This window comes from Coloeus monedula, assembly GCF_965178545.1.
Source record: "Coloeus monedula genome assembly, chromosome: 5".
NCBI classification, from domain to species: Eukaryota; Metazoa; Chordata; class Aves; order Passeriformes; family Corvidae; genus Coloeus; species Coloeus monedula.
Window position 1 is genome coordinate 31424069 of NC_138785.1, and position 12006 is coordinate 31436074.

At 39.2% G+C, this 12006-nt stretch overlaps 1 protein-coding gene across 1 annotated transcript in view; it reads left to right on the forward strand.

Annotated features, from left to right (window-relative positions):
• The window catches only part of COL25A1 (collagen type XXV alpha 1 chain), a gene marked incomplete at both ends in the record, with an annotated part of 297729 nt that overhangs the window by 218171 nt on the left and 67552 nt on the right, over positions 1–12006 (forward strand). The window contains 2 exons of the mRNA XM_082281981.1: positions 9314–9340; positions 11818–11862. Coding sequence (XP_082138107.1) covers positions 9314–9340; positions 11818–11862 — 72 coding nt within the window. The remainder of the gene's footprint in view (positions 1–9313; positions 9341–11817; positions 11863–12006) is intronic.

Here is a 12006-nt window from a genome sequence, read left to right on the forward strand (position 1 = left end):
AATCCAATGAGTTCCATAAAGTACTACCAGTCCTTGTCTCCCAAAGGTCCATATGTTGGAGTGTGCTGTGGTTTCCTACTTGCCCATGTGGCCAAGGCCCTTTCCAGTAAGATGCAAGTACTGTGGCATATATTCTGATTCTTCCTCCGAGATGGAGGCAGGATGCAGCCAAGAAGAGCGTTAAATGTTGGGAGAGAATTCCTACAGCTTGGGTGCACATGCTGAAGGTTGTGGAAAATGAAGGCTGTTTATAGCCTATAGGGTCACACTCTCAGTGGCTTTAAATCCCATCCTGCTCTTCAAGTTAAGGAGAGCAGCAATCCTGACCTCTGCATTATAATAATGGGGACAGAACATTTTTCTCTTTCAAAAGCATTTTTTACACCTGAATTTGGTAACATGCCTTGGTATTTCTAGATGAATGTACATGTTATTGACAGAGCTGGCAAACTTAGTACCTGTGAACCAGCAGTGGTATGGCTTGAAATGACTTAGTTTTCTGTTCTCTCACAAGAAGGGGAATAAATTTCTTGAAGAGTACAAGATATGGCAACAGAAATAGGTAACGGTGTTTTCCAGCTTGTTCCTCAGGATGTGAGGAAGCCTGACAAGCATGTGACACACGCTGTGTAAGGCGTGACACACTGTGAATCAATACGTACGGGTAACCAGGGCAACCACGAAGCCACAGCTGAAATGCAAAGAGTAGATTTATTTCTTTAGCTCACTAACAGCACCAGGTAGCTGGGACACACAGAGCCACAGCTCCATTAGGCTCAGTTCATCCTAGTGAAAAGACACACAGGATACAGGCTCTGTTGGGCTCGGTTCATCCTAGCGCACAGCAGGGGTGGGGTGGGGCTGCTACTGGCCCCAATATATCGAAGGGTTCCTGCAGGAGCAGTTTATCACAAGGCTGTGCTTCTAACAAGCACTCTCTCTCCCAGCAGAAGGCTCAAGTATGTCTGTGACAGTGTATTATCTCCACACAGGAATTCTGCTGCTTGAAACAGGCAGAGGATGAGCAACAGTAGACATAATAAGTGGAGTTTCCCCACACCAAAATTCTTAGTGTTCCCAGCTGCAAGGTCACTTTGAGTGAAATTATTTCCTCCTCAACAAATCTTGTGGGTTTCACCTTTTCCTCCCGACACCTGCTCAGGCAGTGTGTTCCTTGATGCACAGAAAGTTGAAATTATTTTAATGCATTTGGAATTCTGGAAACATTCATGTTCTCCTTTCAGTGTAACAGGAAATCCAGTGACTCTAGTGACAAGACGGCAATTTGCTCCAACTGAGAATCTGCTGCCATGGTTTTATTCATATTTAATGAAGTTCTGTGTTGGGAAATAAAAAGAAAATTATGTTTCAGGGTGATGTTCTGAGAGAGGGCAGTAATAACCTTTCTCCCTCTCAGGCAGTAGAGGTTTGCTTGGACAATATGCAGAGAATGAGAGTGTTTGAGTTCTGTGACATGAATTCTGCTTTGGCACAAGAGAGTTCAACTTCAAGACAAGGAATGGCCTTTCTTTTTCCCTATTTCCAGTGTAAAAAAATGTGTGGGTTATGGCATGGTGGTGGGACAGTTTAGGATGTGGGAGGTTTAGTTGTTTAGTTGCTTAGTTGTCAGGAGTCTCTCATTCTCTGGTAAAAATCATTCCAGGTTGTCCAAATGCCAGCCAGCGATCTTTTGCTTGTCTGTCCTTACGGTTGAGATGCTTGGGAGAACTCTTTGCAAGGGTTTTTTGGCTCTGTTTGTTGCTGTGTCAGGAAGAATATGTTTTCTCTTTGAGCCAAGAAATTTCAATTTCTTTTTAGGTGAGATGGAGGTTTAAGTTATAAAGATGTGACTGCATGCATCTTTAATGTTAGAAGAGAATGAAAGAATGACTAGTAGTTGAAATTTGTATCTGGTTTCCATGACACTTGAAAGCCCTGCAAGATGTACTTTCTTCAAGAGTTGAAGGTATCATTCCTCTGTGCAGAAAGGATTAAGAGAATTCCGAGGGAGGCCAAGCAGTGGAGTGACCAAAGGGATTAAGTTTTGAAATATTATGTGGAACAAGAAAAACGTGTGCTGCTCAAGAGAGAAGGCCAGTAGTTTCCATAGTTTTTCAACCTTCTCAGTTAAAGTTGTGTCCTGCCTCTCATAATTCATCCTGCTTCCCCTGCCATTTGTCTGCAATTCTTGGTGATAAAGACTCTTGAATACCATACAAGAGTTTTTTCAGTTTATCTTCTCATTTTCAGAATGAATAATAGATGGATTTGGAATTTGTTTCTACCCAAGAGTTAGGATTTCTGGTTGCAGGCTATTCATGAGAACTTAGAGTCAGTGATGGAAAATACTAAAGGCTGACACTCATAGATCAATGTGTTCAGATTCATAACATGCAGTGGGATAGAAGTGTGTGCAAGGGATGGTTTTGTTCCTAATTTCCATGTGGGAGATTTTTCTGTGCTTTTATGTGTAAAGTATTTTCCACTAGTTCATATGAATAAAAATGTGGAATATTAAAATATGCTATGTTTTCAGCTCCTTTTTTCAGAGGGAAATTTAAACATGTTTAGCATACAGTGACTTCTTGTCAGTGGAAGAAAAGCTCCATGTATTATTTTCTTCCCCGAAATAGGCTTTGAAGACAGATAAGTAATTTTGCAGATGTTTTACAGGAACAGAATGCTCCAGAATAACCAGAGAACTCAGGTAAAGGTGTCTCTTTGCAAAAGAACTCTATACTATAATGATTAACACAAATGCAAAATCCCTCTGCTTTAAGATACATTGTTTTCCAAACTAGTACTTTTGTGCTTATACAGATTTGCTGGGCATCTGTTCAAGAAAATAAAAGGTAATGTTATTGCTTTTACTGGTTGTTCAAAAAAAGGAGGATGTTCTTCCAAAGGATATAGCCATATTTGTGAAAGACAGTGGAAAAGTGTAACCTTGCAGTTAAGTCTGAAAAATGTCACATCTTTAAAATGAATTAACACTATTTTTCATCTTAGGTTAAAATGAACTCACAGGGACCAGGCAGAATTGTCTGGGAAGTGCTGCTGGTTTCAATTCAGCCTTTCAGGCCAGTGGTCAAGGCCAGATTCTCAGCTGCTGTGAATCTTCATAGCTCCTCTGGGAAGCTACTAATTGTGATTTTTGTTTTCAATGGCCAGAGTTCTGTAGGCGCCTTCTTTGTTTTATTCTGGTAGCATGTTCGTAGTAAATTTTATAAGGTGTTGTTCTTAAGCTGTTTAGCTGCAAAAGTTTATGAGAACTAGCAGATGAAATGGAAATTCTCAGCCTGTGCCTTTCATAGCAACTATTCTTGTTCTTCACCAGTATGGTTGCACTGGGCTTAACTTGCCGGAGATCTCAGGAAAAATAGTCAGGCATTTTGGAACCTCTGCACTTCAGTAATGGCTGCCACAACAATGACTAAAAGAATGAAGATAAGAAGCTCTTCTTGAGCACTAATTAATAGTTACTGCAGCTTTTTTTGTCAGTTAAGGTAGATGGCATGGGAGGGGGTCACTGCTTTATGAGAAGCTATAAGAGGTTTTTCATCATAGTTGATCTGTTTTCTTAGCTGATCATTCTTATATCTAGGTGATGCATCAATATTACAGCATTGAACATTTCAATACCAACATTCTAGAAACTGTAATCTTTATGAAACACTCCTCAACCATGCAGGTACATATTTTCAGAATTTTACACAAAGGCAATGGGATCCAGACACAAGATCCACTGAAATGCAGGTGAATGCTTTGTATGAAACCTGTGCTTCCTTTTCATGTTTATTTGCTTGTTCAGGTTTCCATTTTCAGTTCTTTATGCCATTAGACTGGTAAGATACTGGTTTGTGAGAATAAGGAAGGGATCATTCCCCTGTACTCAGCACTGGTCAGGCTGCACCTTGAGTGCTGTGTCTGATTATGGGCCCCTCACTGCATGAAGGACATTGAGGTGTGGTTTGATCTCTTCTCCCAAGTAACAAGTGATAGGACAAGAGGAAAGTGCCCCAAGTTGCATTAGTGGAGGTTTAGATTGGCTGTTAGGAAAAATTTCTTCATGGAAAGAGTTGTCAAGCATTGGACCAGGCTGCCCAGAGAAGTGGCTTAATCACCACTGCTGGAGTTATTTAGAAGGTGCGTAGATGTGGCACTCAGGGACGTGGTTTAGTGCTGGACTTGGCAGTGTTAGGTTGACAGTGGGGCTCAATGATCTTAAACATATTTTCCAATCTAAATGATTTCATTATTCTATTCTAAGTGTTTAATGATTCTTACAGGCAGCAAAGGGGAAATATCTGTTCTCAGGAACAGTCCTGGAAGTTCTTTTGTTTCACAGAAATATAGGCACATTACTTCCCAGAGGCCTTCTGGTTACAAAGAGCTTTTACTTTCACAGAGGGTATGGAAGTAAAAAACCACAAACTTTTGCTTGTTTTGTTGTTCTTTGGTTGTGTTTTTTGGGTGGTTCTTTTGTTTGCAAGGCTTTGGAATAAGAGAGTTTTTTATGACAGTGTATTGCACCATTGTGACCTATTTTGCTGTATAACTTACTCAGTATACAGAAACATTCATGTTTTCATTATATTTTTGTTAGGCATTTTCATTTGGTGTTTGTGCTCATTGTCCATGAACTCTGACACCTTGTAAAACAAATCATTATTCCTGCCCCAGACCTGCAAATTGAAAATGCCCCAGCTTTTTATTTCATACATTTCTTCAAACATTAAGCAACCGAGTCCCTAGAACTTGAATACAAAAGTACCTTGAGAGGGTTGCTAATGTACGACACCCTAAATTAATCTCTCTCTCTCTTTGAAACTGCAGCTTTAACCTTTACAGGGCAGAAGTTTCTTATTTTGCAGCTTGCTAAAACACAGGGAACATATTAAGCATAAAAGGAAAATGTAATTGTAACATTAGAAGGGAGGTGTAGTAAGGAAACTGGACCCCAAACTTTGTTTTAACTACATTTAGCTAAATCTTTTCAGTTTGATTTGGTTTGGGGGGGTTTGCTTGTTCGTTGGGTATTTTGTTAATAGTTTTTGATGTGTTTTGTGTTGTTTTGGTATTTTTTTAAAATTTATTGTGAATAGTTACTTGTTAAGGACAAACTGGAATGTCCAAGTTCATGCAATCATTTCTATTATGCAAAGTCTTGATGTGCTTCAGTCTCTGGAGGTTTGGCTGATTTCCAAAAACAGTGATGGAAGAAGGCCATTCATAGTGGAAATATTTTACCTTTTAAAAACACAATTGCATAGAAGACTTTTGTACACATTTGTTTATCCTTAGTTACCCCGTTTTCCAAGTATTTAGGTATTATCAATAATTCTCTGTCTCCAGAGAAACACAGAGAGCAGCTGAATTTCTTTGGAGCAAAACACCTTGTTTTTCCATCCTCCTACTGTGGAGTTACTTGAATGAGAACCTATTTCAGAGAAGCCCTGCCACAGCTGCCTTGCTAGTTTAGTCAGTTGGACATGATGGCAAAGGGCTCTTCTGAAATGTTCATGATGGCTGAAAGAGTTAGAACTATTTTTTATTTTCATTATATTTTGTTTTCAATGATGCAGGCAAAAGACAAATATTTGCTATCAACGTAATCTGCATAGACTATTATGGAGTGATTTATATATATATATATATATATATATATTTGTAGTTAGCAGGTAAAAAGGTAAAAAATTCTGTACCTAAGGGATTGTTTTGTTTTCTTGATCAGCTGATGGTTTTAGAGGGCTGGGGTTTGTTTTAGGTCCTTCATATACCCAGGTATGATAGTGACAGAGGCGGAGTGGCAGTATTGCCTGTGGTGTAGTTGGAGCCTCCAGCTGGTGGAGGCAACTGCACCTTCTGTGTGTGTGTGTGGTCACTGCAGAGCCGAGGCTTTGGGCTTGAGGGGAATGAGGTGGGGACCAATGGGAGCAGCTCTGCACTGGCTGCCAGGACCCAGGGGCAGAATAGCTGTCCAGAGGGAAGCTTAGCTGAGCCTGCATTTACAAAGCATCTCTTTGGTTGTGCTGGAGCAAACAGCAGCACTGGGATATTGCTGCAGCTGTTAAGGAACACAGAGCAGTTGAAGGAAAACTAAGAAAAAAATCAAAACAAAGCATCCTGAGGAATTGGTTGGAAACTTTCACATATTTCTTGCCTTCTGCTTCTGTTTTAAGACTTACATAGAGATTTTGGTTGCTGGTCTTACTGTCTGTTTCTCAAGTGGGTACCACAGCATGCTCCCCAGTTCAGTAGAGTAATATGGGGGAAAAATCCACATGCTCATGTGGAATTTTGTACAGAGATTCTTTTAAAAGCTATCATGTACACCTTTGGAAATCAGCTAAAGCCTTGTTGTTTGTTTTGGGTTTTTTTTAAAATTTTCTTTGTTTTATTCTTTCATATTCTTTTCTTTCTCCCAGATTTTATTTACTTGCTTATTTCTATCTCTCTAGTGTCACTCTGTGCCTTGCTCAGCAATTGTAGGTAACTCTAGAAAAGTAGGCACAAATCTGGGGTGTTGTACAGGTTTGGGTTTTTTGGGGTTTTTTTTGAAGTAGTTTTCCATTAGTAACTTAATTTCACTTTTTCTGTTAAGTGGCTGCTTCCAGGCTTATGTGGGAGAGAGATGAGAGCTGTCAATGAATGAGCTATTAAGTTTCCAGTGGCTTTGAGCCTCTTTCCCAATGCTAGGGAGCAGTGTGTTAAAGAAAAATTGTTTCTATTCAGGTGTGTTTTGTGGTCAGAACATTCTAAGGATAAGAAGCACTTGTTAAATTGTGAAATGTATCAATTTAGGTAAGCTTTTATTTGAAATTGGTTTTCTGAGTCAATACCATACTGTTTCTGAAGGTAGCTGTACTGTTGAGGACTGTTCTTGTTATCAAGTGGCTCAGTGGATGTTAAACACCAGGGCTACTTCCAGTCTGAGTAAAGGCTTTAGTACCAGAAATGGAAAACTTTTAATTGCATAAGATATTTATTGATAAGTATCCGCTGCTTCTTTTCTCTGAGTGATATATTTTAAAGGCTCCCTAAGAGCAAGACCATGCTACTGTGTAAATATTTGCATATTCAGTAACTCATCTGGAGAAGCTGGAATGATGTCAGGGATGAGGAGAAAATTCTGGGGGAAAAAAAAGTTTTCTGCAATATCTTGAATTATATCCATCCCACAGGCTGACAGCTGCAAGCACCAGGCACAAAGTCCTCAACAGAGAATACATTTAACAGGTTGCTTTGGGGGATAATATTAGTAAGTGAATTATCCTTTCACCTTCATACAGTAGTATTGTGTTAAGAGCTCCCAAATGGTAATTTAATATAGCTGAAGGTCTTTAGAAGGTTTTAATAGCTTCTTAAGTAGTTATAAACTGATATATCCATCCCTTGGACATAAAAATAGCTGGTATGATCTGTGAAGGGTGTCTTAGTTGTTCTGTATTCAGTTTGGCCTACTGATGGAGGGATTTTTCCTAAGACATGAAGTAACCCCAAATTGTAGCTGGTTAGTACACAACAGGTCAACAGACCTGATGCCCAGGATATAGACATTTGGAGCCTATTTTGATAATGTTGATGCAGGAAAAGCACTAATTTGAGCATTAATTTTATGGAGTTTTTAAGATGCTAGAGAAACTTGTGTCTTTCTCACAGAAGAAGAGAAGGATGGTGTCAAGCACTTGAAGAAGGGGAAAAACACTGTTTGTGGACTTGTTGTTATACTTGTGGTTCCTCACCCAGCAGATCACTCTCACTCTCAGGCACTTACTGAAAAGAATACTTGATTTAAACAGCAGTTTTTCTGAAACACAGTGAGCTGGGGACATTTTTCTCCATCTGAAAAATATATTTACTGCTCTGACCATCGCCAGTGCTGAGTACTTAGGTACTTTTGCTTTCTTTTGAAGACAAGGAAGTAAAATTGTCACCCTCTACCTCAGAGGTGGGTTTCCTTTATCAGAATCTGTCTGTACAGTCCAAGGGAGATGCTCACAATACTCTCTTCCAGTTAAGACAATCAGGCAAAAGTTTGGAGAAGCAACATTGATCTGTGCTTTTGCAGGTTTGATGCCAAATCTTAGACACATGAATCCACATTTAAAACTGCAAGGCTTTCATCTGCATCAGTGGATACAGCACCCAGAATTACCACCAGTGGAGCTTTTTCCTGTTAGCAGTTTAAAGTTGCATTGGAGCAATGTTCCAACAAGCCCTGCATCTACCAACAGTGGAGAATTCTGCCTAACTTCACACTAATTTCAGAATAAAATCAGCGTCAAATTTTGAAGCAGCAATCCTTTTGTTTTTCTGACTAAATGCAGTTCTGTTATCAATCAGTTATTCTTTTATTCTTTCTCACATTAGAAGGATTTGGATTCCCCAGTTTTTGTGGGGTTTTTTGCACCCTCATGGCCTCAGAATTCACCTTGCTTGACACAGCACCAGCACGCACAGTTTGCACCAGTGCCCGTAGTGGGAACCTAGGGACAAAAGTGAATAGGACTCTGGTGGACATGGTCTGGCTGTTACCAAAACAGACTGCCAAAGTGTCCAAGACATGGTTTCTTGATCTACTTTGTACCTGTTTCTTCTGTCTACTGTGGCCACCTGGGTACTTCAGAGTCACGAGATGAGAAATGGGTCCTATCACTATTGATGAGCCTTGGACTGCTGTATGACATTAAGCAGTTAAGCTTTCCTAAGTTGAGATGTCTCTTCCTGCCTTCTCAGGTCATGGGGACAAAATGCTCCTAAGAGCATTCCTAACAATTTCTGATGTTAATGATTTTTCTCTTCACTTGCAAATGATGGCACACATGATATATATATATATATATGTTGCATATAACACAGTCGTGTGTGCTGATACTTAGAAGGTGGGAAGATTTTGAGGTTTATGCTTCTCTCTATCTTAAAAATGCTTGTTTGCATAAACCTTGTTTTTATGCTGACAAGCTGATATATTACTGTGGACACACAACTGGCTGTTAGCTGACATAAGAGAGAGAAAAAACACAGTCATCTTAATGCTGAGAGATTTGTCAGTATTAGAAGAAACAGATGGCTTGGAAAAGATTAGAAGGGGGAAAATTTGAGTATTCTAGTTAGTAGTTAGATCAGTTCCAAAAGTGAAAAGATTCATTGTGCATTTTGAGCATAAAGTTTTACTTTTCCTTGATTTATAAAACATCAGCTGGTTTCAGTCCAGTATCAGAGTGCTTACACAATAAGACAGTCTTAATTATTCATTTGAGTTTAAATTGGCTGGAGTTTTGATGTTAATTGAATTGTTTTCCCTTTGCAGGGACCTCAGGGGCCTCCAGGACAAAAGGTATAGTATAAACAACAATACTGTGAAAGTGATTATTCCTCCTGTGCCAAATTGCAAGCAGAAAAGGTGAATGGAATAAGCTACTGTACAGTGCGTTGACTCAATTAGCTTAGGTTCTGAATTTTGCTTTTGCAAAATGCAGCCCTATAATGTGAGGCACAAGATTTCTCATTTCCCCCATCATAGGAAGTTGAAGCAATGCAGAGCAGACTGTTTTCAATCTGTCTGCTTAACTTTCAGGTGAAAAGGTCACTATAATTTTCTCATTCATACACTGGTACGATTAGGAAACCAAAGTTAAAACATTGTGAAAGGTGGGGAGATAAAGTTTCTGATCAAATGCATGTCCTTACTCAAGTAGATCAGTGCCATATGACTAAAGAATTGACCAGCAGAAACAAAGGACGTAGGTGTTGCTGATAAATAGTGCTTGGTGGGTGGTGTTCAGGTGGTCTGCTGGTGTCTTCCTGTTCCTTCGGTAACCTGAGACCTGACTTCCTGGGAATGCCTTCAGCATTATTTACACTCATTAAAGCTGACTGCCTCAGTTTGATTGAGTGAGTTTAGGATTTATGGAATTACACCATTAAAACAGTCCTCAGAATATCAGCAATAACAGCTAGTTAGTGGTACTTTTCCAGCATCTGACCCACATACCACCAAGGCGAGTAATTTTAGAGCTGATTTCAAGAGAGTGAAAGCTTGTATGAAAGATATTTAATAAAACAGCTTTAATTGGTATAAAGGAAACAAAAAAGAGGAAGGAATAAGCAGTATTGACATATGTGAGAAAGATGCCTGTTTTTCTGCTTCTGAGATAATGTTCTTTAGAGTGAAGGTTTGCTTGCATCTGTTAAAATGAAACTTTTAACAAAAGAAAGAAAAACCTGTGATATGTAAAAATATAATCCCAAAGTATACAAATTGATGGAATTTTGGCAGCTGTGAGCTGTACAGAGTTTGCAGACTGAAGGAGAGGACTACCCTTCGTGTTTGGCAGTGTGGGAATGTGGCATTTTAAAGCTGTACTCATGTCTAAGCTGCCATTATAAAGCTATACCCTAAGAGAAGGATATTTTGCATGTACAGCATCAGCAAAACCCATGTGCCTTAAACTTTCAAATATCTGATAAACATTTACTTATCACGGTAGAATCAGCTTCATTTTACACTTTTTAACATCCTGTGTTTTGTAAGAAAAATAATCAGTTGTCACTGAGAGGAGAAGTTGTTACATTTAGGATAGTTGATTGAGGCTGATGGTTTAGTGCCCTCCTGAGCTTTATGTTCTGGTTTTCTGGAAAAATGATACAGAGGTGTGAGAATGTTCACTCAGGCCCCTTTGCAGTGGCTAAAAGCCATGACCGTGCATCCAGCAAGAAGAGACAACAAGGATGCCAAAATGGAAGCTTTGGAAGAAAGGGGAGAGCATTGTGGATCATGGAGATAGGCTGGGATGCAGTGTATTATTTCTTACTGATTCAAAGCTCTGTTACTAGCTCTTGGAGGGTTTTTGAGACCCTCATGAGTTGCTTCCTTTTCCTGTTTCACAGGATTTCCCAACTCTATTCATTGACAAACATGTGCATCCATTTTGGACGCATTTCCTTTGGGTGTTGGTGATTTTTGACTAAACCAATTTTTAAGACACCTCTAACCTAAATGGGGGGGAAATGCCATGCACCAGTTCTTTAAGTTCCCTTGCTGAGCAGCACCGTCTTTATAAGATAAGAGGAGAACGCTGTGTAAGCAGACACAGCTTTTGTGCTTTCCTCATTCATCATGTTTTCACTGAACTTCCATAGCAAGTTGCACAAGGGCCTTCAAAAAAATTGTCCATCACATACAAACTTATAGTATGAGACCTTTGTAAACAAAATCCCTTCAATGTTATATAAATCAGTGTTAATATTTTGTTTTCTTTCTTTGCCCCTTGTGTTTAGCCTGTAGTGACTTTTTAATTTTGATTATGCTAATATTGGTGCACTTTAAAAGTGTATCTGTAATTTGTACGGTCAGACTGAATCACTGCAGATTATCTCTTAAAAGCCTTGAGATGGATTGGTGCTACAAGTTATTGAGCTTGAATGATCCCTCCAGAAGCATTAATAGTTTTGTTCAGGTGCTATGTTCAATTGCATAGGATCAGTCTCAAAATTTATTGAGAGCATTAAATGGAACAGCATTTTAATTCTTACATTTCTTGTGAAGCTTCCACAACATTACAAAGCATGAGCTTGAAGCTTGTTCCTGGAAAAGGCCATACAGTCATTAAAATGTACAACATGAGAATATGTCTAATTAGTATAGAATCTCAAATGAAAGGAGAGCTCAGCTTGGATGAAAATGAGTTTTTGAAAAATTTACTGCAGCTACAATAAGCAAGCATTCACCATTATTTCTAAATACTGTATTATGAGATGAAAGGTTTCATGACCTGTTTAATTTGCTAAACACTGGCATCTGTTTCCCTCCAGGGTTCTGTCGGAGTGCCTGGTGTTCCAGGGAGAGATGGACAAGTGGTGAGTTCCCTGACTTTGTCAGCACTGCCATTATTTATGTAGTGGATTAAAGCAATTTTGGGCTTGTTCACATGAGCAGTACGCAACCTTATATCCAGAGCTGTGGTTTCAAATTGGCTTCGTGGAAAGAACATATAATGTGCT